The following is a 27162-nucleotide window of genomic DNA, read 5'->3' as shown; positions in this document are numbered from 1 at the left end:
ATAAATATACACAAAATGGTATATGGGTGCGCTTGACCGTCAGAAATTCTGAAATGTTCCTGTAGTTTGCCATTAAAGTATTACTATAGTTTTATTAGCTGGATCATGAGAGCTACCATGACAATACTGAGATTGCCAATACAGAACCACTAACATAACAAATGTAGGTTGAAAAAATCAAATGCTCAGAAGCTTTGTGTGCATGTGAGTGTGTATTCCCATCACCCTACTTAAACGAGCTTGGCTAGTCACTGTGTTCAGTCTCTCCGCTACTTGCTCATATTTCTAAATCAATTTTTGGGACAAGAATCACTCTTTCCTCCTTCCCCTCCATTTTTTTAATTCCTTCAGGTGATTTGGGTATATTGCAGGCAAGGCCAGCATTTATTGCACATCCATAATTCCCCCTAAGGTGGCAGTGGTGAGCTGACTTTTTGAATTGCTACAGTTCATGTGGTGCAGGTATACCCAGGGTGCTTTTGGGCAGGAATTAAGGATTTTGACCAAGTGACAGAGAAAGAATACAGACATCACCCACCACTGAACAGTCCTTGTGAAGACTCATCATCACGTTGAGGATGCACTCCATTGTGTTGCTTGGCATTACAGCATGCTAAATGGCATAGACTTCAAACAGATCCAGCAAGACTGGGTGGGCATGCATGAGGCACTGTGGGCCATCAGCAGCAGCAGAATTGTGCTCAACCACAATCTGTAACCTCAGCCTGGCATATCCCCCACTCCACGGGGCAGCATGGTAGCACTGTAGTTAGCACAATTGCTTCACAGTTCCAGGGTCCCAGGTTCGATTCCCGGCTTGGGTCACTGTCTGTGCGGAGTCTGCACATTTTCCCCGTGTGTGCGTGGGTTTCCTCCGGGTGCTCCGGTTTCCTCCCAGTCCAAAGATGTGCAGGTTAGGCAGATTGGCCGTGATAAATTACCCTTAGTGTCAGGTGGGGTTACAGTATTGGGTTATGGGGATAGGGTGGAGGTGCGGGCTTGGGTAGGGTGCTCTTTCCAAGAGCCGGTGCAGACTCGATGGGCCTAATGGCGTCCTTCTGCACTGTAAATTCTATGATTCTATGATACGGTCAAAAGTTGGGATGCACGCTGATGACGGTGCAATGCTGAACACTATTTGCGACTCCTCGGATACTAAGAATTATTGGTTAATTCAATTGTGTTGCGACTCTGGGTAAAGGGAGGCTGGAACTGACTGTGCCGAGCCCAGGGTGTTGCAGCACAGTACTAACTGAAAGTGGTTATAAACATTTCAACTACGTGCTTTGCACTGATGTGCTGGAGTCCGCCATCATTGAGGATGGGGATGCATGGAGCCTCCTCTTCCCATTAGTTGTTTAATTGTCCACCGCCAGAATACCCTGATCCACTGCAATTCGCATACCACCACAACCGGTCCACGGCAGATGCCATCTCCCTGGCCCTACACTCACTCTTGGTACATCTCGACAACAAGGACTCCTACGTCAGACTCCTATTCATAGAATACAGCTCCACCTTCAACACCATTCATCCAGTCAAGCTCATATCAAAGCTCCAAAACCTAGAACCTGGTTCCTCCCTCTGCAACTGGATCCTCAACTTCCTGACCCATAGACCACAATCAGTAAGGATAAACAACACCTCCTCCAAGATTGTCCTCAATACCGGGGCCCCGCAAGGATGTGTACTTAGCGCCCTACTATATTCCCTATTTACACACGACTGTGCGGCAAAATCTGGCTCAAACTTCATCTACAAGTTTGCTGATGACACGACCGTAGTGGGTCGTATCTTGAACAATGAGTCAGAGTACAAGAGGGAGATAGAGAACCTAGTGGAATGGTGTAACGACAACAATCTCTACCTCAACGTCAGCAAAACTAAAGAGCTGGTCATTGACTCCAGGAAGCAAAGTTTCGTACACACCCCTGTCTGCATCAATAGTGCCAAGGTGGAGATGGTTGTCAGCTTCAAATTCCTAAGTGTCACCAACAATCTGTCCTGGACCACCCTCAGGAAATTCGGCATGTCCACATTGACTCTTACCAATTTTTACAGATACACAGTAGAAAGCACCCTATCTGGCTGCATCACAGCCGAGCATGGCAGCTGCTCAGCCCGAGACTGTAAGAAACTACAGAGAGAGTCATGAAGACAGCCCAGTCCACCACGGGAACCCGCCTCCCATCCATTGACTCTGTCTACAACTTCCACTGCCTTGGTAAAGTGGGCAGCATAATCAAAGACCCCTCCAACCTGGGTTATTCATTCTTCCAACTTCTTCCATCGGGCAGGAGATACAAAAGTCTGAGAACACGCACTAACAGGTTCAAAAATAGCTTCTTCCCCGCTGTTACCAGACTCCTGAATGACCCTCTTATGGACTGAACTGATCTCCTCACACATCTCTACTGAGTAGTACTGACCCCATATGCTCACCCTTTGCCTGTGCCTATGTATTTACATTGTGTATTTTTGTATGTCCTATGTTTTTTCTCATGTATGGAATGAACAGTCTGGACTGTACACACAATACTTTTCACTGTACCTCAGTACAGCTGACAATAAAAACAAATCCAACAAAAATCCACCACCCGAAACTAGATACGACAGAACTGGAGAGCTTTGATCTGATCTGTTGGTGTGGGATCACTAATATCTGTTCTCAACTCCAATTGCTTTTCAGTGTGCAGATAGGATAAGCTAAGTTCTGATGCAGCCAAAATCTAATACTCTCCAAGCACACGCATGGAGAGAATAAACAGCAACTGATGCCGATGGAACAGAATCCCAGCAGGGCATTTAAAAGAGAACATGAACGTTGCCACAGTCTCAAGAGGACCATAGGCTGCTCTTCCCTTTTGAGAGAGAGAGAGAGAGAGCTGACTGGTGGCGATTTAATGAGAATCACCCATGGTGAAGGACAAGGTTGAGAAGGCGGGCATTCATGGTATCAGCCGGTACGGGAATTCAACCCACGCTGTTGGCATTGCTTTGCATCACAAAACAGCAGTCCAGCCAACAGAGCTAACCAACCTCCCGAAGAGAGAACATTAGCAAAGAGAATAATGAAAAAGTAAAGCAGTCCCCTTTTAAGGAAATCAGAAAGAACAGTAGCAAAAATAGTTTTAACCCCCTTCAAAATGATTATAACGTGGCCTCGTGCTCATCTCATTATGCACTGAATTTTGAAATTGTAAACACACATCATACATTCAGAACGGTATGGTGAGACATTAAAACTAAAGGAGGTAGGAACTAAAGGAGTTAAAGTCTAAAGTGAGAGAAAGGGACTGTGATTGAAATCAATTTTAGAATGAAAACTTCATAGAATCCAGGGCAACAGTGAATAACAGTGAGTTTGATCATCTCACACATGGATTTCTTTGTAATATCCTTTTTCTTTGGATTCTGGCAATTTTATTCCTAAAATATCTTGGCTTTAAAGTAGGAATCAATGATCCAGAGAAAAGTATTACATTAACTTTGGCTACAGTAGCACAACAAATTCAAGTTCTGCTGCAACTTGGTCTCTGTTGCCCTCTTTATTTAACAAGCTCTTTTATCATTAAGCCCGAATAGGTAGTGTCCCAAAAATGAAATCTAGCCGGCGCATCACCATAATAAAAGCAGTAAGCTCTTACCCTTCATTCTTAGCCCACAGGAGGTTGGGCCCCAACACAATTGCTATGTTGCTAGGAGTCATCTTGTTGATTTCACTATTCTGTGCAAGTTTTGAGAGAAATTTTATAAGATACCTGTTCAACAAAGACAATTTAGGTTACACCTCTTGAGAACATTCCATTTTGCCTGAATGATCAAGTTTACAAACACTGAAACATCTTTTTCTTATGTTTAAAGTTCCAGGTGCTTACTAAGACAATAAAACTCTAGATTCCATGGTTTTTGAATAAATGCTTTACTATACAAAGTATTAAAAGTGAAACAATTTACAATATCCATTGTATACTCTAATATTCAGAAGTAACATGAGGCAAAATATGGTCAAAGACACGACACTGCACAATATAGGGCTGATGCGACCAAGACAGATCCCATGGATTTCTCAGCAACCCACCAGATATCAGTATCCACTGTGAGTTACACACTCTCATTAAAACTCTGCCTCCCTCAAGGGATTTCCAGATCTAATCCCGGAATTACCTCTAGAAGCTGTCCCGACTTACACCGCCCGTCCCCGGGTTTCAAATCTCGTCTCCAGAGTCTACGTGCCCCTGGACCCCCGGGTTTGCAGTCCAACACCAACTCTCAGGCACAACTCCAGCTCTTTAGCTACGTCAAGCAGAACACCACTGCTCCAAGGGTTCAAAACACCTTTGTTCCAATGCATCACAGTAGAGATTACCAACTTTCTGCAGCCTTTTCAGCTCTCCCAAAGCTGTGCCCGAGCGTTCGCTATTTGGAGCCTGCCAATAGCTGTACATTTACTGCTCAGAGCCTCCTCCTTTCCTCCTCTCCCTAGTGGTTCCTACAGTTGGTAGTCTCCTCCTGGCGGCTCCTTCGCTGATCCTCTTTCTCTCTGGGATCTCTCCCTGGGTTCCCTCTATCTCCTTGGGCCTCTCCCTGTCCCGAGACTCCTCTGTGTTATGACACCTACTCCTTGATTTCCTGATGCGAGTTTTTAAACACCTTTTTGTACCCCACGCAGGCACACTGGACACTTGTGCCTGGCCTGTAAATCTCACAACATTGAATTGCACATGCAGAAGCATCTGGACATGTCAGGACTTAAAGTTTCAGAACTCCGCTTGGAAGTCAGGCAAGTTCCCATTTCTTAGTTACTATTGCAACATAGAAAACTCATGCTGTCTAGCTTGCTCGTCCACTACCATTATACCCGCATTGTATGCTAAGATCTGATTTCAGAATTGTACTAACAATGGAAACAAACTGGTTATGGGAAATAGAATTTAAAAAATATTTACAATAACTTTTTTTTCATTGTTGATTTGTAACAGTGTTCAAGTCTCAATTGTGACACATCATTTCCATAGGCTCCATCTTAAGATTTAGAACACGTACCTGAAGTTTGAACTGTTTAACTTTGGCATTTTGCTGCAGGTTACCCAGAGGGCTTGTAACTTCTTGTCAGATTCTGGTACACTGTGACAGAATAGTACTAAAGTTGTAGTCATTCGGAAATTGCTAGTTCAACATGTCCACACTATTTACATTAACGCAGCGCTGCATGAAACGCAAGTGTAATATTATGCAATGTGATGAGTCCTCACCTTGCAGCTTGGACCCATTCATCATAGAGCTGGAATGTCATTAAAGGTTCTGGCAGCTCTCTCAGATACGATTTCAAGGCACCTTAAGGCAAAGAGACGAAGGCCATCAGGAAGAGACTCACCAAGCCAACCTAAATATGGCAACGGTTTATTTTGTGATCCAGCTTCTCAATATGCACAATACATACAATAATGAATAAGATAACAAAGCGTGCCTCAGGACATGAGTTGAGAGGGTAATTATTGTTACTTCAATGCAGCCCCTTACCAAAAGTTGCTGACTTATGCTAGGATGTGTTTACAATGTCACCAGCTGCCTTCAGAATTGCTCCAAGTATCTATTCTTCATGAGAGAGCTTAGTTTATACTGTTAATATATGGTTTAACCAGCCCCATCAGTCAGTTTCTATCCCAAACATACTCAAATGTTCCAATCTGCTAATATGGTTGTCTTCCCAAACAATGGGTGTAGTTAAAAACTAAAGAACAGTCACTCTAATTTGCTTGCTTTACCCAAATTATTCCTCTCCACCATTTCTATCCAACCCCTGCCAAATAACCTGATACTACCGAAATGTGTGGTTTCCTGGGCAGCACATTGGCAAGCTCTGCTGCCCCACAACGTCAAGGACCCAGGTTCAATTCCAGCCTCTGGTGACTTTGTGTGGAGTTAGCACTTTCTCCCTGTGTCTGCATGGGAGACTCAGGGAGAAACAATCTTCCAAACTCAAGTCTTTTACCACCTGGAGGCAGCAGTCTTATGGAAACACCATCACCTACAAACAACACCACCCCAATTTGGAAACATATTGCTGTTCTTTCATTTTGCTAGGTCAAAATCCTGAAATTCTGCATGGTACAGCACTAGAGCCCCACCTATGCACCACCTATGCCATATGGACTGCTGTGTTAAGTTGTTATGATCCTTGGCTAGCCCCCAGGACATGGGCTGGGAAGAAAGGGAAAATGCTGGAAAATCTCAGAAAGTCTGGCAGCATCTGCAGGGAGATGGGCTGGGAGATCTGTTTAGGACCCAATGATGTTTTGTTTAAAGTAGATAAAGTATGAGATTCAAGACTGGTTTGGATAAAACCACAAGATTCCACAGGTTTTGAACAAATAAAAACTTTACTATACAAGTTCAGAAAAATAAAACAATTTACAATATGTATCTCACACTCGAATATTCAGGGTACGAGGTACATGCGAATTAACAGATGAACTATGGTTGAACACACCATACTAGAGTAAATGACAGATGCAAGCAAGATATGTCCATGAATTTCCCAAGACCCTACACAGATGTCAGTAAAGTCCAAAATAAACAATCTAATTGAACCTCTGTGTTACGAGGGATCCCCAGCTTCACATTCAAATATTTCTCCTCGGAATTCTCTCCAAATGTCGCCCCCACCAGGACTGCTTTAACAATGGCCCACTTCACAGGGTTTCAATCACATCTTCAGAGATGCCTTCTCCATGGATCCGGAACACACTCAAATACCAGCTCACACGCACGCTTTCAGATCTATGGCAGTGTAAAGCAGAGCACCACTCCTCAAAAAAGGTATCTTTGTCTAAGTGGCCCTTTTTATTTAAAGTCTGCGCCCTGCAGCTCTTTCTCTTACTTAACTGGGACCTGTTTCCGTCACTTTTGTTTTTGTGACATTTGTTGGCTGGCAAACTGCCTCAAATTGACCGTGTAAAGAGGTGCTTCATTGACCCTTGAACTGGTCACCTCCAAAGTGTTTTGGCCTTTTAACATACCTGCAACAGCATGTTGATCAGAATAGAATTCTTCAAGCTGGGAAGTAGAGCAGTCCAATGCAGCTTTTAGTTTTTTCAGTTTGGAGGCTCCAGCAGCAATCCGGAACAGCCCCTGAGTTACAATAGGGAAATGATCATCACACATGACGAGGGAGACAGAAAATATGAGGAAATAAAAACAGAGGATGCATGATGCACATTAGGTGAATTCCATCAAGTGAGAACCAGGCCAAAAAAAACAATAAGTTGAGAGAGGAAGCGAATACAAAAATAAGACTGACCAAGACAGAACATGTGAGTAGAATGGCAGTTAACAAAAAGGGAAGCCAATATTTTCTCCCAGCATGTAAAAAGTAACTAGGCAGTAGTAGAGCTTATTAGGGAAAAAGCAGGTGCTTTTTGCTTGGAGGAGTACAGCAAGGCTGAAATACTTGTTGAGTACTTTGTATTGTTTATGAAGGGAGAGGATACTGACAAAAATATCTGTTGCAATAGCGATGGTTCGGAGGTAATGGATGATGTGAAAATTGATAATCAGTATAGACTAGAAAGGCTGGCTATGTTTAAAGTGGATAAGTTTCCTGGTCGCGGGGCTTGCATCGCACATTACAAAGGGATGTGTGACGGAGATAGCGTGCAATATAATAGCGTGTCACCATAATCTTTCAAACTTCCTAAATACGGGGAGGTGCCAGAGGATTGAAAAGTGGAACATGTGACATCTTTATTAAAAAAAGGCAAGGATAGAGTAACTCCAAGTTGGTCAATTTAACATCAGTGGTGAGTAAGTTTTAGAATGAATAATGAACACGTGGAGAGGTTTAGTTAATTAAGGAGATCCAGGTTGTGTTTGACTATTCTCAATGATTTTTTGATGAAGTAATAGAGAAGGTTGATGAGGTCAATGCAATAGATGGTATTCATATGCTTTTTAAGAAAGTGTTTGACAAAATACAATTTGAAGGCTGGTTAACAAAATTAAGGCACATGGAATAAGAGAGTCAGTGTTAGTAACAAAAATTGGCTTAAGGATAGAAAACTGTACGTTGTGGCAAATGAGTGGAGGATGGCAGACAGTAGTGCTTCCAAGAGTGAGTGCTAGGACCATTGCTTTTTTTTTTGATTTGTATATATCAATGACTTGGATCTTGGAAACAGAATAAAATGTAGAAATTTGCCGATGATGCAAAAATGGGGCATGGCTAATGAAGAGCACATTACCAATTGACTACAACAGTACACGAGCTGGCAGAATGGGCTGGCAAGCAGGAGATGGAATTTAATACCGATAAGTGTGAGGTGATCAACTTTGGCAGAAGGGAAAGGAGGAGACAAAATAGACTTAATGGCATAGTTTTAAAGATTGCGTTGTGATGGAGAGATTCGGGGGTTTCACGTGCAAAGGTCTTTGTTGGTGGCAAGGCATACTGAGAGAGTAGTTATCAGGGTATAGGATCTTGGGATTAATAAATAGAAGCACAGAGTACAAAAGCAGAGAAGTTATGCTGAACGTTTGGTTAAGCCTCAACCGAGTATTGTGTCCAGTTTTGGTCACCACAATTTAGGAAAGATAAGAGGGTGAGGGTGCAAAGGAGATTTACCAGAACAGTTATGACAGCAATGATTTTAACTATACATTTAGGTTGAAGAATTGACAGATTTAGGTAAGTAGGCAAAGAAAGCTGTTCCCATTAGCGAATGGTACACGGACTGGTGGAAATAGATCAATGAAAAGAGATGTAGGGGTGGGGCCGAAGGAAGAACTTTAATACGCAGCAAATAGTAATAACCTAGAACTCGAGATAATGAGGGTGGTGAAAGCGGAGATGATCAATCATTTTTAAAGGAAATTGGACAGGCACTTGAGGAAAATAAACTCAGAGTTATGGAGATTAAGCGGGATTGACTGGATTGTTCCACCAATGCCTGCTACGGACATGGGCCAAAAAATAACCGTCTCCTGTGCTGATATGACTGTGATATTACAATATCTTTACAAACCGCACTTTCCAAACGTGAACCTAGTAATATCTGCATGGGCCAACATCTCTCATGCATGGAATCTGCTTTTAGTTAGACTTGCCCTTGCCAGTGATTCTTTTGAGCTGAAAATTGCTGAACGTGCGAGATGAAAACAAAATGACACCCTCTACAGGGCAAACATCCATCATTGTAAAATAACAATGCAATGACTGAGAAGGGAGTGTAAGCTGAAATGGTGAATTTAATGACAAATCATGTGCAGAAAGAGAAACGAGGAGGAAAAAGTAAGACTGGATTGAGAGAGAGAAAAAAAGAGAAAGTTAAAAAAAAATTAAAATCTCAACAATTAATACCTGAAAGAATGAGTCTCTATACTTATAATAATAATCTTCAGTGCCAGAGTGCCTTATTGGCACCAATTAACTTTATCACAGGGCAGCACGGTGGCCCAGTGGTTAGCACTGCTGCCTCAGGTGCTGAGGACCCGGGTTTGACCCTGGCCCTGGGTCACTGTGTTGAGTTTGCACTTTCTCCCCGTGTCTGCGTGGGTTTCACCCCCACAACCCAAAGATGTGCAGAGTAGGTGGATTGGCCACACTAAATTGTCCCTTAATTGGAAAAATTAATTGGGTACTCTAAACTTATTAAAAGATAACTTTTATCACATCTTAACAGCATATTTAGACATAAATTTTCTTCACTGAACTTTCTGAGGCGCGCTTACCTCGTATCTATTTTGGAAATATAGAAACTTCACTCTGCTCAATCCATTTCAATGCTGAGTGAGATGCTGCTTTTATGAGTTAAGTTTCACCTCTGACAACAACTTTTGGATATTTGCATTTAAGTGCGCTGTTGCTTTCACCCGAGGCTGCTGTTACATTTGAGCATAAACAATAAGTTGTTAACTTGCTGCTATTTTCAAAGCAAGTTATGGACCATGAATATTTGGGGCTATGCGTATGCGATCATAATAATTTATATTATTTTCTCCTTTCTTCTGTAGAGGTGGCTTTTTTGTTGCTGGGAAATTACTCCACCAATGCAGGAGTGAACATTCTTAATGTGCGACTCCAAACAGTATTCTACCACAAGGGTACTAAACCAGAGGCGTCACAGTCAAGGCTGCTTCTTTTTCCTACATTATGTGCATAGATGCATTCTTAGCTGGGCTGCATTTACTCCCATTTCATTTCTAGGATAACAAGACCAAATGCATTATTGCAACAAGACATTCTCGTTGAGGTCATTAAACTACCAGAAACCTGAAACAAGGAGTCTGTATCATAGAACATATAGAACAGTACAGCACAGAACAGGCCCTTCGGCCCTCGATGTTGTGCCGAGCAATGATCACCCTACTTAAACCCACGTAACCCGTATACCCGTAACCCAACAATCCCCCCCATTAACCTTACACTACGGGCAATTTAGCATGGCCAATCCACCTAACCCGCACATCTTTGGACTGTGGGAGGAAACCCACACACACACGGGGAGGACGTGCAGACTCCACACAGACAGTGACCCAGCCGGGAATCGAACCTGGGACCCTGGAGCTGTGAAGCATTGATGCTAACCACCATGCTACCGTGTGTTAATGTCCACATTCATATTCCAAGTTACATTTTTAAGAATCTAAAAGCATAATACATTTTGTGCAAGGATTTTCATTCCAACAGTAGTAGTTGGAATAAGGTCCCAGCAATCTAAGAAAAGTAATTGCGCTTATTAATATCACCAGGTCACTGAAGCTGTTGCATCTAGGTCACACGTTACACACGTCAAGCACAATCAACTCTGTTGCACGTTTAATAAACTCCAGTGACAAAACCAAACGCATGTTTGAACAGTAAAAGTGAAGTACACAGAGACAGGGGAGGATACCAATGTATCTCCAGCTCGCTCCCTTTTATTTCACAGGCAGAAAAGTGGAGTTGATATGCAAATCAGCCAGGGCATGAACGGATTATAGAACAAGTTTGAGGACTTGCTGTTTATATAGTTTCTAAAATTGAATGCTGATTGTTAAAGAAAGAGGTAGGATGCAGGAGTTGCATATTCCTTAGATTAGAAATTAGCATTTTGATTAGTCATGCGTGTGCCGATATGTTTTAAGCAACCAGCACTGACCTCTTCTTTCATACCAGTTTCTAACAACATCATCACACAGGCCTCAATAGGGAGTGCTATCTCACGACTGCTACGCTTGAGGTGTTCCTCTAATGCAGTTCCAAATGCAGGCTTCTCTGTCCATGTATCTAAGTGAAATCAAGCAAAGGCAAATTAACTTTCCAAATTAACAAAATCAACTGACAGCATCATCTCCATAAGAAATCTTTTGTTGCAATGATTGCTTGAAGTTCTGGTTTAATAAGGCCCCTCTGTAATATTTAAAATATTTATTTATTAAAAATGCTGATTACTTGGGTAAGCCAACATGTTGCACAAAATACTTCCACTGGGGAGTTCATAAGTTCTCTAGGTACCTAAGAAATGTATCAAAATGTTTAAATGCTGTAATTAATTGATTATTTAATCAAACTGGAGAAACTACTGATGGCTGCATATTAATCAATCAGAAAAAGGGGATGAACATTCAGCTAGAAAATCACAGAAAGCATTAATTCAGAGCAAAGGGCATTAAAGCAGTGAGAAAAAAATAAAATGCAGCTGATGCTCATACAGGAATAATGCAACTAAATGCTGTTGATACTGTACCTTGCTGGGTTTGGATAGTAGGGAGAACTCGCTCCAAGACTGCTAGTGACTTTCTATGGTAATCTGCTTGTGCTTCCAATAACTGAGAACAGAACGCACATTGTCAACAAAAATTCCATTAACATCAATGCTTACAAAAGCAGTACCAATAAGTCTATCAAAAACAATTCAGATAAATCTCAACAAAAATCTTAAAGCTTGATGAATGAAAAAGCTAAATGATGTAATGAGTCAGTACCAATGCACCATGCAAAACACTCACCGTTACAAAATATCTTGCGTAATCCCCTTCTTTAGAAATAAAGTTGTACATATCAGCTGCAAGTTGATCCTGTGAACAGAAATAACTTTTTTGGAACTCTAAAACAAAGCTGCTAAGATAATGCACAGTATTGACTAAAAGGCGTCAAAACCTGTTTCACTAAACTACATGGCAATTAATACTGATTAATTAATACTAATGCTTGTGGGGTAAGAGAAGCAGGAGTGTTTCATCTCTAGCTCCCCAAGCTAACCTGCTTCCACTGTGTAAGTAGACTCAGCCTTCCTTATAATTACTGACCAACCTATATCCAACATCCGTGATCAATCACAACCCCCATTCCAGCCCAAACAAGCTGCTCTTTACTACCCCACAAAGAAAAAAAACTTCCATTTGCCTCGTGCTTTTCACAACCACCGGACATCTCAGTAAGTGCTGCCAAGTAAGTACTTTTTGAAATGTAGTCACTGCTATAATATAGGAAACATGGCAGTCAATATGAGCAAACTCTGCAAACAACAATATGATAATGACGATGTAATTTGTTTTCTGATGTTAATTAAGGGATAATATTGGCTGGACACCAGGCTTAACTCTGCTCTTCATTGAAAGTGTCATTGGATCTTTTACAATCACCGGAACAGGCAGATGGGGTCTTGGTTTAATACCTCATCCAAAAGACAGTGTACCTCTCCCCCAGTGCTGCACTGGAATGTCAGATTTGAGTTTGTACTCGAGCACTGGAGCAGGACATGAATCCAGATCTGGTGATTCAGAAGTGAGAGTGCTATCAACTGAGCCATGGCTGACAACACTACCTCAATTGCCACCGCAGCAACACAACCTAAAGTGTTCCAACACTGCCGCTTCAAGAAACCAATCCCATCAGCCAGACGGGCCTACAGACAGGGGTCAAAACACATGCTGTAGAATTAAAACCTGATTCTTTCTGGGTTTTCGGATTAGAATTCTACCCAGCTGCTTGGAATTCTGCATCAGTAAAGATTGCGGGCTAAAGACCATTCGTGGTATTAAAATCACTCCACGTCAAGGACTTAGGTTTAGGGAAAGATTGGTTGGTTCCAACAGGGGCTAAAAGGACATCAGTTCAAATATGAATAATGCTTGATCCTGTATTGATTCCCTACATTGAAATTTGGTTTTTAATTAAATGCTGAATCCCCCAAAATTCAGGAAGCAATGAACTTCACTACCAACCATTTTTATAGCTCAAACTATTTATCATATCCTGTATTCTCCAAAATCCATCTAATTTTTTATGAAACATTTGTGAAAAAATTGGACTTTTTTTTCTGAAAGAAACATCATAATTTCTTAAATCTGCTGCATGGTTTAACAACATATAATGAGGAGATACGGATGCAATTACACTTCATTTACTTAAGGTCCTTTTCACATGAATCACAAAAAGTTAGAATGCAGAAACAGCAAGTGATAGGATGGCAAATTGAATGTTGTTATACATTGCAAAGGAAATGGAATATTATAGTAGGGACATTTTACTGCAACTGTATAAGGCCTTAGGAGAGACCACACCTGGAGTATGGTGTACAGTTTTGGTCTCCTTATTTGAAAAAGAATATAACAATGTTAAAGCAGTTTAGAAAAGGTTCAACTCGACTCATTCCTGGGAAAGGTTGATCTAATGATGAAAGGCTGAACAGGCCAGGCCTATACCCATTAGAGTTTAGAAGAATAATACATGATCTTATGACTGGTGGGTGTGTCCAGAACCAGGGGTCAGTCTGAGGATTCAGGGTAAACCATTTTGGACAGAGTTGACAAGACATTTCTTCAACCAAAGAGTGGTGAGCCTGTGGAAGTAGTTGATGCTAAAAAACTGAATATATTTATTCAAGGTGGCTAGATATAGCACTTGGGACTAATGGGATCAAAGGTTATGGGGAGAAAGCAGGATTAGGCTATTGAGTTGGATGATCAGCCATGATCGTGATAAACGGCAGAGCAGGCTCGAAGGGCCAAAAGGCCTCCGCCTGCTCCTATCTTCTACGTATCTATGTATATGTATCTATGAAACATACAAGAGCCTGACGTAGATACCAGGAGGATGTTTCCTTTTGTGGGATGTAGAATTAGGGGACACAGTTTCAGAATAAGAGGTCTCCCAAAATAGAGATGAAGAGAAATTTTCTCTGAGGATCATTGGTACGTGGAATTCTCTTCTCCAGAAAGCACTGGAGGCTGGGCCATTGAATTTATTTAAGGCTGAGTTAGATTTTTGATAGACAATGGAGCCGAGAGCTACGGGGGAACAGTGAGAAAAATGGAGTTGAGACCCAACCAGATGGAGCTGGTTTAGTTCAGTGGGCTAGGCATCTGGTTTTTGATGCAGAACAAGGCCAGCAGCGCGGGTTCAATTCCCGCACCAGCTGAGAATTCGGAATTCTCCCTCTGTGTACCCGAACAGGCTCCAGAATGTGGCGACTAGGGGCTTTTCACAATAACTTAATTGCAGTGTTAATATAAGCCTAATTGTGACAATAAAAAAAGATTATCAGCCACAATCTTATTGAATGGCAGAGCAGGCCTGAAGGGCTAAACGGTCTTCTCCTGCTCTGAAGTCATCAGCTATCCCTACTGAATCACACTGGTGGCTTCTTTAAAACCTTCAATTTAAAATTAACTTCACCTTTAGATCACTATCTCAGAATCAACCAGAGGTCGGAGCCCAATTGGTATCAACTGGAGGTAGGAAGTAGATTAAAATGCAGGAGCAGTACTCTCAGGATTACTCCCAATTCTACGAGCAGAGGAATAGGAGGATTGAATACATGGCTGGAGAAATGGTGGTGTGGGTGTGTGTGTGTGTGGGGTTGGGAGGGGGGGGGGGGGGGGGGGGGGGGGGGGGGTGTTGATTATGGAAACATGACTGCACGGTGACAAAGGCTGGGAACTGAATATTCAAATTTTATGAAGGACAGACAAGAAAGGAAAGCAGGTGGAGTTGTGCTGATAATAAGGGATGGGATCAGTTCAGTAGTAAGGGAGGATCTCAGACCAGAAGAACAACGTGTGAAATCTGTTTGGATGGATCAAGGAAACAGAAAAGGGCAGCAGACATTGGTTGGAGTTATTTATAGGCCACCTAATAGTATTGGTAAAATGGAAAATAGTATTAATCAGGAGATGTGAGAAGCATGTAGCAATGGGCAATACAGTAATCATGGGTGACTTTAATCTGCACATGGAATGGTTAAACCAAGTGAGTACTAATGCTGTGGAAGATGAGTTTCTGGAGTGTGTTGGGGGTGGAATTCTAGAGCAGCATATTGAGGAGCTAGGTAGAGGACAGGCTATTCTAGGTCTAGTATAATGTAATGAAATAGGGTTAATCAATAGTCTAGTTGTAAATTAACCTTTAGGGATGAGTGACCAGAATGATCAGAATATGATAGAATTGTACATTATGCTTGAAAGTGAAGAAGTTCTATCTGAAGGCAGGGTGATAAAGATAAATAAAGGAAACTATGATGGCACGAGGGACAAATTGACGGTAGAGGATTGGGAAAATATATTAACAGATATAACTGTGCATAAGCCTTCAAAGAACCATTACATCGTTTACAGTGCAAAAGTTCAAGGTGCAAAACCCAAGAAAAGCCAGTCAACCCTGGCTGACAAAGGAAGTTAAAGATTTTTAAGATTAAAAGAAAAGACTTATAAAGTTGCCAGAAATAGTATTAAACCCGAGAATTGGCAGGTTTATGGAATACAGCCAAGGATGGGCAAGAAACTAATAAAGAAAGGGAGAACAGAACACAAATGCAATCTAGTAAAACACGTAAAAACAGACCATGAAAGCTTTTCTAGGTATGTTAGAAAGGAAACATTTGGCCAAATGTGGTGCAATGGTAGCGTGTCCGATTATTAGAAAGTTGTGGGTTCAAATCACGTCAGGCTCACAGAGTTTTTCTGTGGGGAAGAGGTGGCATAGTGGTATTGTTGCTGGACTAGTAATTGGGGACCCAGGGTAATGCTCTGGGGTCCCGGCTTCAAATCCCACATTGGCAGTTAGCGAAAATGAATTGAATAAAAATCTGCAATTAAAAGTCTTTTGTACTTCGGTGCGAAGCAGGGTTTTTTTTAAACCAGAGGGCGGCAAGTGCCTGCAACACGCTGCCAGTGGAGGTTGCGGAAGCAGATACATTAACGGCGTTCAAATGGCATCTCGACAAATACATGGATAGGATGGGTATAGAGGGGTACGGCACAAGAAAGTGCTGAGGGTTTTAGCAAAGGGTGGTAGAGGCTGTTGATGACTGGTAGAGGCTTGGAGGGTCGAAGGGCTTGTTACTGTGCTATATTATTCTTTGTTCAAATGTGGAGCCATTACAGGCAGAGTCAGGAGAACTCATAATGAGTTCACTGTCTGTGCAGAATCTGCACGTTTTCCCCGTGTCTGCGTGGGTTTCCTCCGGGTGCTCCGGTTTCCTCCCACAGTCCAAAGAAATGAAATGAAATGAAAATTGCTTATTGTCACAAGTAGGCTTCAAATGAAGTTACTGTGAAAAGCCCCTAGTCGCCACATTCCGGCGCCTGTTCGGGGAGGCTGGTACGGGAATTGAACCGTGCTGCTGGCCTGCCTTGTTCTGCTTTAAAAGCCAGCGATTTAGCCCTGTGCTAAACCAGATGAGCAGATTAGGTGGATTGGCCATACTAAATTGCCCTTAGTGCCCAAAAAGGTTAGGTGGGTTTATGGGGATAGGATGGAGGTGTGGGCTTAAGAAGGGTGCTCTGTCCAAGGGCCAGTGCAGACTCAATGGGCTGAATGGCCCCCTTCTGCACTGTAAATTCTATGATGCTAGGAGGGATGTGTACCATTGGGACGGTCTTCACCTGAACCGATCTGTTCTAGCAGAAAGGATAAATAGGGTGGTCACAAGGACTTTAAACTAGCAAACGGGGGTGAAGGGATGGGTGAAAATATGGTAAGAATAATGGTTAATGAGAAGCAAAGAAGGTTAGCATGTGGGAAGGAGGGTTCAGCTCTAGGGAAAATTATGAAAAAAGTTAAAGGAAAGAAGAACTCAGGAGTTGTTATGAATAGAGGTGTTAGGATTCAAAAAGATTTTTAAAAGCTAGCATAAGGGCATTTTGAATGCTCGTAACATTAGAAACAAGGTAAATGAGGTGATGGCACAAACCATCGCGAATGAGTTTGATTTAGTGGCCATTACACAGGCATGGTTGCAGGGTGGTCATGGCTGGGAGTTAAATATTCAGGGGAATCAGACTATTCGGAAGGACAGACAGGAAGGTAAGGGAGGTGGTTTCAGATATGCAAGGATGACATTAGGGCGGTAGTGTGAGATGATATAGGTTCTATGGAGAAAAAGGTTCAACCATTTGGGTGGAAATTAGAAATACTAAGGAGAAAATGTCGCTGATAGGCATAGTCTATAGACCACCAAATAATAACATCACGTTCGGATGGGCAATAAGCAAAGAAATAACATGCATACAGAAATGGTTCGGCAGTCGTCATGGGAGATTTGTCGATTGGTCAAACCAGGTCAGTCAAGGCAGCCTTGAGTAGGAGTTCATAGAATTTATCCACAACAGTTTCCTCGAACAGTATGTAATAGAACCTACGAGGGAGCAAGCTATCCTAGATCTGGTCCTGTGTAATAAAACCGGGATAATTCATGATCTCGTAGTTAGGGATCTTTTCGGAAGAAGCGACCGCAGTATGATTGAATTTAAAGTACTGATGGAGGGTGAGTAGGTGAAATACAATACCAGTGTCTTGTGCTTAAGCAAAGGAGACTACAATGGGATGAGAGAGAGGGAGGAATTGTTAAGGTGGACCAAGGTAGAGCAAAGACTTTATGGTGGGATAATTGAGGAACAGTGGAGGACTTTTCAGTGGAGCGATTTTTCACAGTGCTCAGCAAAAGTATATACCAGTGAAAAGGAAGGACTGTAGGAAAAAGGCTAATCAGCCATGAATATCCAAGGAAAAAAGGAGGGTATCAACTCGAAAGAAAATGCATACAAGGTGGCAAAGATTAGTGGGAAATTAGAGGATTGGGAAATCTTTAAAGGTCAACTGAAAGCCACGAAAAAAGCTATAAAGAAAAGCATGATAGATTGACAGTAAACTAGCTTAGAATATAAAAACAGATAGCAAAAAAACGACCACTAAAGGAGGTAGTGTTGGTCAAGCTAATGGGGCTAAAGGTAGACAAGTCTCCTGGTCCTGATGGAATGCATCCCAGGGTACTAAAAGAGATGGCAGGGAAATAGCAAATGCTCATGGTAATTTACCAAAATTCACTGAATTCTTCCCGCAGATTGAAAAACAGCAAATGTGATGCCACTGTTTAAAAAAGGAGGTAGACAAAAGGCGGACAACCACAGGCCAGTTAGCTAAACCTTTGTAGTGGGGAAAATGCTTGAATCTATCTATCATCAAGGAAGAAATAGCGAGGCATCTGGTTAGAACTTGTCCCATTGGGCATGGATTCATGATAGGCAGGTCATGTTTAACTAAGTCATTGGAATTTTTTGAGGACATTACGAACGCGGTGGACAACGGGAACCCGGTAGATGTCGTGTATCTCGAATTCCAAAAGGTATTCAACAAGGTGCCGCACAGAAGGTTGTTGCATAAGATAAGGGTGCACAGTGTTATGGGTAATGTATCAGCATGGATAGAGGATTGGTTAACTAACAGAAAGCAAAGAATGGGGATAAATGGATGTTTTTCTGGTTGGCGATCGGTGGCTAGTGGTGTGCCTCAGGGATCAGTTTTGGGACCGCATAATTGTTTACAATTTATATAGATGAATTGGAGTTGAGGACCAAATGTAATGTGTCAAAGTTTGCAGAGGATACTAAAGATGAGTGGTAGGGTAAAGTGTGCAGAGGTCACTGAAAGTCTGCAGAGGGATATAGATAATTTAAGTGAGCGGGCAAGGATCTGGCAGATGGAGTAAAATGTTGGTAAATGAGAGGTCGATCATATTGGTAGGAATAACAGCAAAATGGATTATTATTTAAATGGTAAAAAATTTAAGAGGAGACGGGGAAAGGGAACAAAGGGAGGGGGCCGGGGGGGGAGGGGGGGGGAAAGAACACAAAAGGAACAGGATGGGAAAAAAGGGTTGGTTTTCGGATTGGCTTTGGCAGGCAAGGTGCAGGTTGAGGAAACAAGATGGCGGTGCAAGCAGCCACTTTGGAAGGTCCTAAACAAAGGGAGACCCGGAGTGCAGGGGCGCACCCACGTGGCATACACACAGTTGGCGGCCATGTTGGATGCTCCCTGGACAAAGGGAAACTCCAGAGCACGGGGCACTACCTCATGGTGAGTACGGTGACCACGGCCATTTTGGATGGCCCACTAACAAAGCAAAATCCTGGAGTTCAGGGACGCGCCCACCAGATCAGTATGGTTGATCCCGCAGGAAGGTGGAGACAAAACAAAACCCAGGATTATCACCTGGAATGTCAGAGGACTTAACGGCCCAGTGAAAAGAGCCAGAGTTTTCGCCTATTTGAGAAGTTTGAAAGCTGACATAGTCTTCCTGCAGGAGACACACCTGATGGAGAAGGACCGACTGCGGGTAAGAAAGGGCTGGTTTTGTATATGTCAGGTCCAGCGGCAGGGATGGAGGGGATTATGGAAATCCTAGGGGAGTTTGGCAGGTTTTCGGGCTACAAGTTGAACATGGCAAAAAGCGAGATGTTTGTGGTGCAGGCGAGGGGTCAGGAGAATAGGCTGAGGGAGCTACCATTTAGGCTGGTTGGGGAAAGTTTTAGGTATCTAGAGGTACAAGTGGCACGCGACTGGGGTAAGATGCATAAGTTGAACTTGTCCAGGCTGGTGGAGCAAATGAGAAGCGCGTTTCGGAGGTGGGATGCAATCCCGCTGTCACGAGCGGGGAGAGTACAGACGGTGAAGGTGACGATCCTCCCGAGATTCCTGTTTATTTTTCAGTGTCTCCTTATTTTCATTCTGCGGTCCTTAATCAATAAAATCATCCTGGGATTTGTTTGGGCAGGGAAGTCCCCGCGGGTAAAGAGGGGGATTCTGGAACGGAACCGTAGCGAGGGGGGGCTGGCGTTGCCGAACCTCGGCAACTACTACTGGGCGGCTAAAATAGCCATGATAAGGAAATGGATGGTGGGTACGGGGGTCGGTTTGAGAGTGGGTGAAGGCTGCTTCGTGCAGGGGCACAAGCTTGGCAGCCGTGGTCACGGCTCCCCTGCCGCTCCCGCCGGCCAGGTACTCCACCAGCCCTATAGTGGTGGCGGCTTTGCAGATTTGGGGCCAATGGAGGAAGCATGCGGGGGAAGTGGGAGCGTCGGTCTGGTCCCCAATATGCGACAACCACCGATTTGTCCCGGGGAAGATGGATGGCGGGTTTCGAGCGTGGCGGAGGTGGGAAGGATGGGCGACTTGTTCCTGGAAGGGAGCTTCGCGAACATGAGGGCGCTGGAGGAGAAGTTCGGGCTGGCGAGGGGGAATGACTTTCGGTATTTGCAGGTGCGGGACTTCGTACGTAGACAGGTCCCGTCCTTTCCACGCCTTCCACCAAGGGGGATCCAGGACAGGGTAATTTCCCGGGGTGAGGTAGGAGAGGGGAGAGTCTCAGATATTTATAAGGAGCTTATGGGAGCGGAGGACACAAGGACCGAGGAACTGAAACTTAAGTGGGAGGAGGAGCTTGGTGGGGAGTTGGAGGGAGGCATATGGGCAGACGCTCTGAGGAGGGTAAATGCAACGGCAACATGTGCCAGGCTCGGCCTGATTCAGTTCAAGATGGTTCCGGCCCACACGACGGTGGCCCGGATGAACAAATTCTTTGGGCTGGAGGACAAGTGTGCTAGAAGTGGCGGAGGACCAGCGAACCATATCCACATGTTCAGGGCGTGTCCAAAACTCAGGGGATACTGGCAGGGATTTGCGGACGTCATATCCCGGGTACTGAAAACAAGGGTGGCGATGAGTCCAGAGGTGGTGATTTTTGGGGTGTCGGACGACCCGGGAGTACAGGAGGGGATAGAGGCCGACGTTGTGGCCTTTGCTTCCCTGATAGCCCGGCCACGAATACTGTTGGCCTGGAGGGACTCAAAGCCCCCAAGGACCGAAGTATGGCTGTCAGACATGGCAAGCTTTCTTGGTTTGGAAAAAAATCAAGTTCGCCTTACGAGGATCACTATCGGGGTTCGCCGGAGGTGGCAACCATTCATCGACTTCTTCGCGGGGAACTAATCGTCAGCAGAGGGGGGAAGGATAGGCGGGTCTATCTGCGAGAGTGTAATTGGTATCTGCACATTAATGTATATTGCTACTGTTTACAATGCCAAAAATACCACAATAAAATTGTCTGTTTAAAAAAAAAAGGGCTGGGTGGGACAGACTTATCACTCATGTTATGGGACGAGAGCTAAGGGAGTAGCTATACTGATTAATAAAATGACAATGTTTACAATGACAAGGACAGTTACGGACCAATGGGGGCAGTAAATCATGGTCAGTAATGTCCTGGACGGGGCACTGGTTGTTCTGGTAAATGTGTACACGCCCAACTGGGATGTCACAGACTTCATAAAAAAGACCATGGCGGAAATCCCCGACATTGACACGCACTGACAGATCATTGGGGGGGTGGCCCACTTATCGAGCCCCAGATCGGGGAAAAGAACAGGCATGGCTAGGGAACTGGGAGCACTCATGAAACAGATGGGGGGGGGGGGGGCGCAGTAGATCCATGGCGGTTCCTACACCCCGCTGAGAAGGAATTCTCATTCTTTTCACCAGTGCACAAAGCATAGTCAAGGTTCATTTTCATTAGACTAATTTGCAGTGGGAAAATCGGTGCTTCCAGGAATAGTAAGGGCGGAATACTCCGCGATGGTTATCTCGGATAGCAGAGGCAGACTAGTAACCGAACAAAAAGTTGTCATCTGGCCGTTTAAGAACTTCTACCCGGGTTTGTACACCTTCGAACCCTCCCGACAGGGACGTGGAGATGAAACGGTTCCTCGATGGACTGGCTGTGCCAGTCGTGGGGGACGATAGGCGGGGGGGGGGGGAAGCTGGAAGCACCAATAGACTGGGAGAGATCATGGTGAGCATTAGCTCCATGCAGGCGGGGAAGGCACGGGGACCTGACGGGTTCTGGTGGACGTCTATAAAACAATTCGCACCAGCACTTGCACCACACCTATGGATATGTTCGCAGACTCGCTAGTGAGGAACACCCTGCCTCCAACACAGGCCATGGTATCGCTGATGCCAAAAAAAGACAAAGACTTGACGGAATGCAGATCATGCAGACCCTTTTCGCTGCTCAACGTAGACACGAAGATACTTGCAAAAGACTTGACCAAGAGACTGGAGAACTGCATACTGGAGGTGGTCGCAGAAGACCAGAGGGGCTTTGTTAGGGGTAGACAGCTAACTGCGAACATCAGGCAGCTGTTGAATGTAATAATGACTCATATGGGGAGTGAACATTAGAGGTGATCATCTCCCTGGACGCAGAAAAGGCCTTTGACCACATGGTCAGTGGTGTCCTGGACGGGGCACTGGTTGTTCTGGTAAATGTGTACACGCCCAACTGGGATGTCACAGACTTCATAAAAAAGACCATGGCGGAAATCCCCAACATTGACACACACCGACAGATCATGGGGGGGGGCGACTTCAAGTGTATACAGGACCCACTTATCTAGGTACAGGGTTCAAATCTTGAACAACACCCCCAAGGCGAGCGTTCCAACCAACACCACCAGCTATGAATATTTTCAGCTGCACAGAGGAACAAGGCAGGGATGCCCACTGTCCCCACTTCTTTTTGCCCTGGCAGTCGCTCTGCGAGACGCGAAAAGCTGGAAGGGCATCCAAAGAGGAGGCAGTGAGCACAGAGTTTCACTCTATGCTGATGATCTTCTCCTCTCCGTTACAGGCCCACAGAATGGCCTGAAAGCAATCATGAAGCTCCTGGAAGAGTTCAAAGCCTTCTCGGGTTAAAAACCCAACCTGGGTAAGAGCAAGGCATTCCCGTTGAACCCGAACGGGGGAGGGACAGAGCTGGAGGGACTACCATTCAAACTAGCCCAAAACAAATTCCGCTACCTGGGGATCCAGATAGCTCATGACTGGATACGAGAACCCAACACAGAATGGGTGAGGTTGGAGGTATCCTCCTGCAAGGGAACGACCCTCCAGGCAATCGCAATGACAGCGCTCCCATGCCCCCCGACGAAATACACATCCTGCCCAGTGGTAGTAACCACATTGAAGATATGGAACCAAATGAGGCAACACTTCAGCCTAACCGAGATTGTTCCGTGGCCCCTATCTGCAGCAACCACAAATTCCCACCAACCATGGTCAGCGCCACCTTGATAAAATGGACACAGGACAGGGATACGCTAGCAGTCAGGGACTTTTACATAGGGGACAGACACGCGACCTTGTGCGAACTGACGGAAGACCTGAAACTATTTACAGGGCAGGAACTCAGGCACCTTCAAATTAAACACTTTCTCCGCAAGGAGATGGCAAGGTACCCCAGGGCCCTGAGAGGGACATTACTGGAGGAACTAATAAACACAGACAGTTAGAAGGAGAGAACTGTGGGAACATCTATGGACGGTTACTGGATAGGGCAAGAATACCACTACGGAGCCAGGCGAAAATGCGAGGATGAGGGGACGGAAGTGAGTTGAGGACTCTGGAGTGAAGCACTGAGTAGGGTCAACTCCACCTCCTCCTGCGCTAGGCTAAGCCTCATGCAGTTTAAAGTGGTGCACAGAGCTCACCCAACCAGAACCCAGATGAGCAGGTTCTTCCCAGAGGTGGAGGATAAATATGAACAGTGCCAGAGGGGCCTGGACAACCACAGCCGCATGTTCTGGGCCTGCCCAGACTGGTCGGGTTCTGGTCAGCCTTCTCCGAGGCAATGTCCAAGGTTGTGAGGGTGGAGCCGTGCCCGAGATTGGCAATCTTCGGGGTATTGGACCAGCCAGAACTACATATGGGGAAAAGAGCAAATGCCCTAACTTTTGCTTCCTTAATCGCTTGCCGGAGAATCCTGCTTGGCTGGCGATCAGCAGCACCACCTACAGTTGCAGACTGGCTGGCTGACTTGTCGGAATTTCTTCACCCATCAGAGGGTCGGACGAGGGCTTCCACAAAGCGTGGGGGCCATTCATCAGCCTGTTCCATGACCTGTCCGAGGCCAATAGTGACTACGAAGAGGGGGGCGGGGGAAGGAGGAGGAGAGGAGGGAATCTAAGAAGTCACAGAACAAAACAACGGGGAAAAGGTAGGAGGGGAGGGGCCAGGAAACCCCTTCTCCGCCCCGACCCGGTAAGGTCAACAACTAAAAACCGCAACAGTAAGGAGCAGAGCACGGTATGTGTGGGGGGGGGGGGGGGGGGGGGCGGGGGAGAGAACTAGACTACCAACAGTGGGGAGGGAGGGCAGACAAAGGGAACACATGTAAAAATCTCTCTGTAAATAAGAAGCGATTCAATAAGTAAATACCAGGTGCACCGTAGATTGAGCTGTTATTTTGTAAAAACTGGAAAATACCAATGAAAATATATATATTTTTTAATGATACAAGGTTGCAGCATGCTGCTCTGCAGAGGGACCTGGGTGCCCTTGTGCACGAATTGCGAAGAAGTTGATTTGCAGGCGCAGCAGGTAAATAGGAAGGCAAATGAAATGTTATCCTTCATTGCTAGAGGGATTGACTCTAAAACAGGGAGGTTATGTTGCAGTTGTTTTGCGTGTGACCACACCTGGAGTTCTGTGTACAGTTTTGATCTTCTTACTTGAGAAAGGATGTACTGGCATTGGGGAAGGTGCAGGGGATTCACTAGGTTGATTCTGGAGTTGAGAGAATTGGCTTTTGAGGAGAGACGGAGTAGGCTGGGACTATACTCATTGGAATTTATAAGAATGAGGGATTGGGGGGGGAAAGAGGAGGATCTTATCGAAACATATAAAATTATGAAGTGAATAGTTAAGATAGAAGCAGGGAGGTTGTTTCCACTGGCGGGTGAAACTAGAAGTAGGGGGCATAGCCTCAAAATAAGGGGGAGCAAAGAGTTGCGAAGGAACTTCTTCACCCAAAGGGTCGTGAATTTGTGGAATTCCCTGCCCAATGAAGAAGTTGAGGCTACCTCATTGAATATTTTTAAGGCAAATATTGTTAGGTTTTTGAACAGTAAAGGAATTAAGGATTATGGAGAGCGGGAAGGTAAATGGAACTCAGTCCACAAAAAGAGCCCCCTCGAACCTGCTCTATTGAATAGCAGAGCAGGGTCGAGGGGCCAGATGGCCTACTCCTGCGCTTAGTTCTTACGTTCTAATATACTGGCATGGATTAAAGATTGGCTAACAGGCAGAAATCAGAGTAGGAATAAACAGGTCATTCTGCATTGGCAGGCTGTGGCTAGTGGGGTACCACAAGGATCAGTACTTGAGCCCCAGTTGTTCACAATATATCAATGATTTGGATGTGGAGATCAAATGTAATATATCCAAGTTCGCGATTGTTACAAAGTTAAGCGAGAATGTGTGTTGTGTGAAGATGTAAAGCTGACACAGGAGGATTTAGATAGACTTAGTGAGTGGGCAAGAACATGGCAGATGGAATATAATGTGGAAAAATGTGAGGCAATCCACTTTGGTAGAAGGAAAGGATGTGCAGAGTATTTCCTAAATGGTAAGAAATTAGAAAGTGTAGATGTACAAAGGGACCTTTGGCATCCTCGTCTATAAGTCACTGAAGGCTAACATACAGGTGCAGCAAGCTATTAACAAGGTTAATGGAATGTTTGCCTTTATCACAAGAGGATTTGAGTACAGAAGTAGTGAGGCCTTGCTTCAATTGTATAGAAGCTTGGTTAGACAGCACCTGGAGTAATGTGTGCAGTTTTGGTCCCCTTAACTCAGAAAGGATGTTATTGCCATACAGTGCAACTAAGGTGCACTAGTCTTATTCCAGGGATGGTGGGACTGTCTTATGAAGAGCGATTGAGCAAACTGGGCCTGCAATCTCTAGAGTTTTGAAGACTGAGGCGATTTCGTTGAAACATACAAAATACTTAAAGGAATAGACAGAGTAGATATAAGTAAGATGTTTTCCTTGGTTGGGGAGTCTAGAACCAAAAAGCATAATTTCAAAATAAGGGGATTGCCATTTTGGACCGAGATGAGAAATTACTTTCCACAATGGGGTTGTGAATCTTTGGAATTCTCTACCACAGAGGGCGGTGGAATCTCAGGAATTGAGCATGTTTAAGATAGTGATCGAAAGATTTCTTATTGATAATAGCTTAAAGGGTTATGTGAATAGTGTATGTAAAAGGCACTGAATATCTAATTAGCTATGATTTTATTGAATGGCAGAGCAGGTTAGAAGGGCTGAATGGCCTACTCCTGTTCCTATTGTCCTACATTCCCAGCAGGCCCCTCAAGCTTGCACCACCATCAATAAGACTGCGGCTGATCAAAGACACCCAACCACAGTGGACCCAAACTTGCACTCTTTTCTCTCGAAAACTGGAGGTGATCTGATAGAGGTCTTCAGCATCATGAAAATATTTGAAAAGGTAGATGGAAATAAGCCGTTTCCACTGGCATGCAGACTGGTGGCCACTATGATACTAAAATCACTAATACATTCAATGGGGAATTCAGTCCAAACCTCCTTACCCAGACAATGGAGAATTGTTAGGATGTGGAACTTGTGACAACAATGGTGGGGGGTATTTTATGGTCCCTCCCACCAGCAGGATTCCCTACTCCCACCAAACTCAATGGACTTTTCAATGGCTCACCACATTATACAGCAGAGTAGTTAAGACATGTAACATCAATCCAATTGCGGAGAAACCAAATAAGCACAGAGAAGAGAAAGGGATACAAGGATATGCTGATGAAGTTAGATGAAGTAGTGGGAAGTGGCTTGTTCACAACATTAAACAATGGCATAGTTTGGCTTCTGACAACTCTGAACTGGGAGCCTCAGTCAGAATCAATCTGTATTTAGACTTCACATGTAGACTGTCAAGATTTGGTTTGGTCAAGAGAATTAAACTACTGACACTATCTACACTCACATGCAGAATGGCCATTTGGGTGATACTGGAAGACACAATCAG

General features: G+C 44.3%; 1 protein-coding gene across 7 annotated transcripts in view; it reads right to left on the bottom strand.

Moving 5' to 3' along the window:
- Nucleotides 1–27162, bottom strand: part of arhgap17a (Rho GTPase activating protein 17a) — a 188069-nt gene that overhangs the window by 34619 nt on the left and 126288 nt on the right. For all 7 annotated transcript variants that reach the window (XM_038819885.1, XM_038819886.1, XM_038819887.1 and 4 more), the window contains exons 8-14: nt 11989–12057; nt 11727–11808; nt 11139–11266; nt 7023–7134; nt 5256–5337; nt 5047–5127; nt 3648–3761 (exon numbers count right to left, since the gene is read on the bottom strand). In XM_038819885.1, coding sequence (XP_038675813.1) covers nt 3648–3761; nt 5047–5127; nt 5256–5337; nt 7023–7134; nt 11139–11266; nt 11727–11808; nt 11989–12057 — 668 coding nt within the window. The remainder of the gene's footprint in view (nt 1–3647; nt 3762–5046; nt 5128–5255; nt 5338–7022; nt 7135–11138; nt 11267–11726; nt 11809–11988; nt 12058–27162) is intronic.

This window comes from Scyliorhinus canicula, chromosome 15 (genome assembly GCF_902713615.1).
Source record: "Scyliorhinus canicula chromosome 15, sScyCan1.1, whole genome shotgun sequence".
Taxonomy (NCBI): Eukaryota; Metazoa; Chordata; class Chondrichthyes; order Carcharhiniformes; family Scyliorhinidae; genus Scyliorhinus; species Scyliorhinus canicula.
Note: the sequence above shows the minus strand (reverse complement) of the source record. Positions and strands in the feature narration are given on the sequence as shown.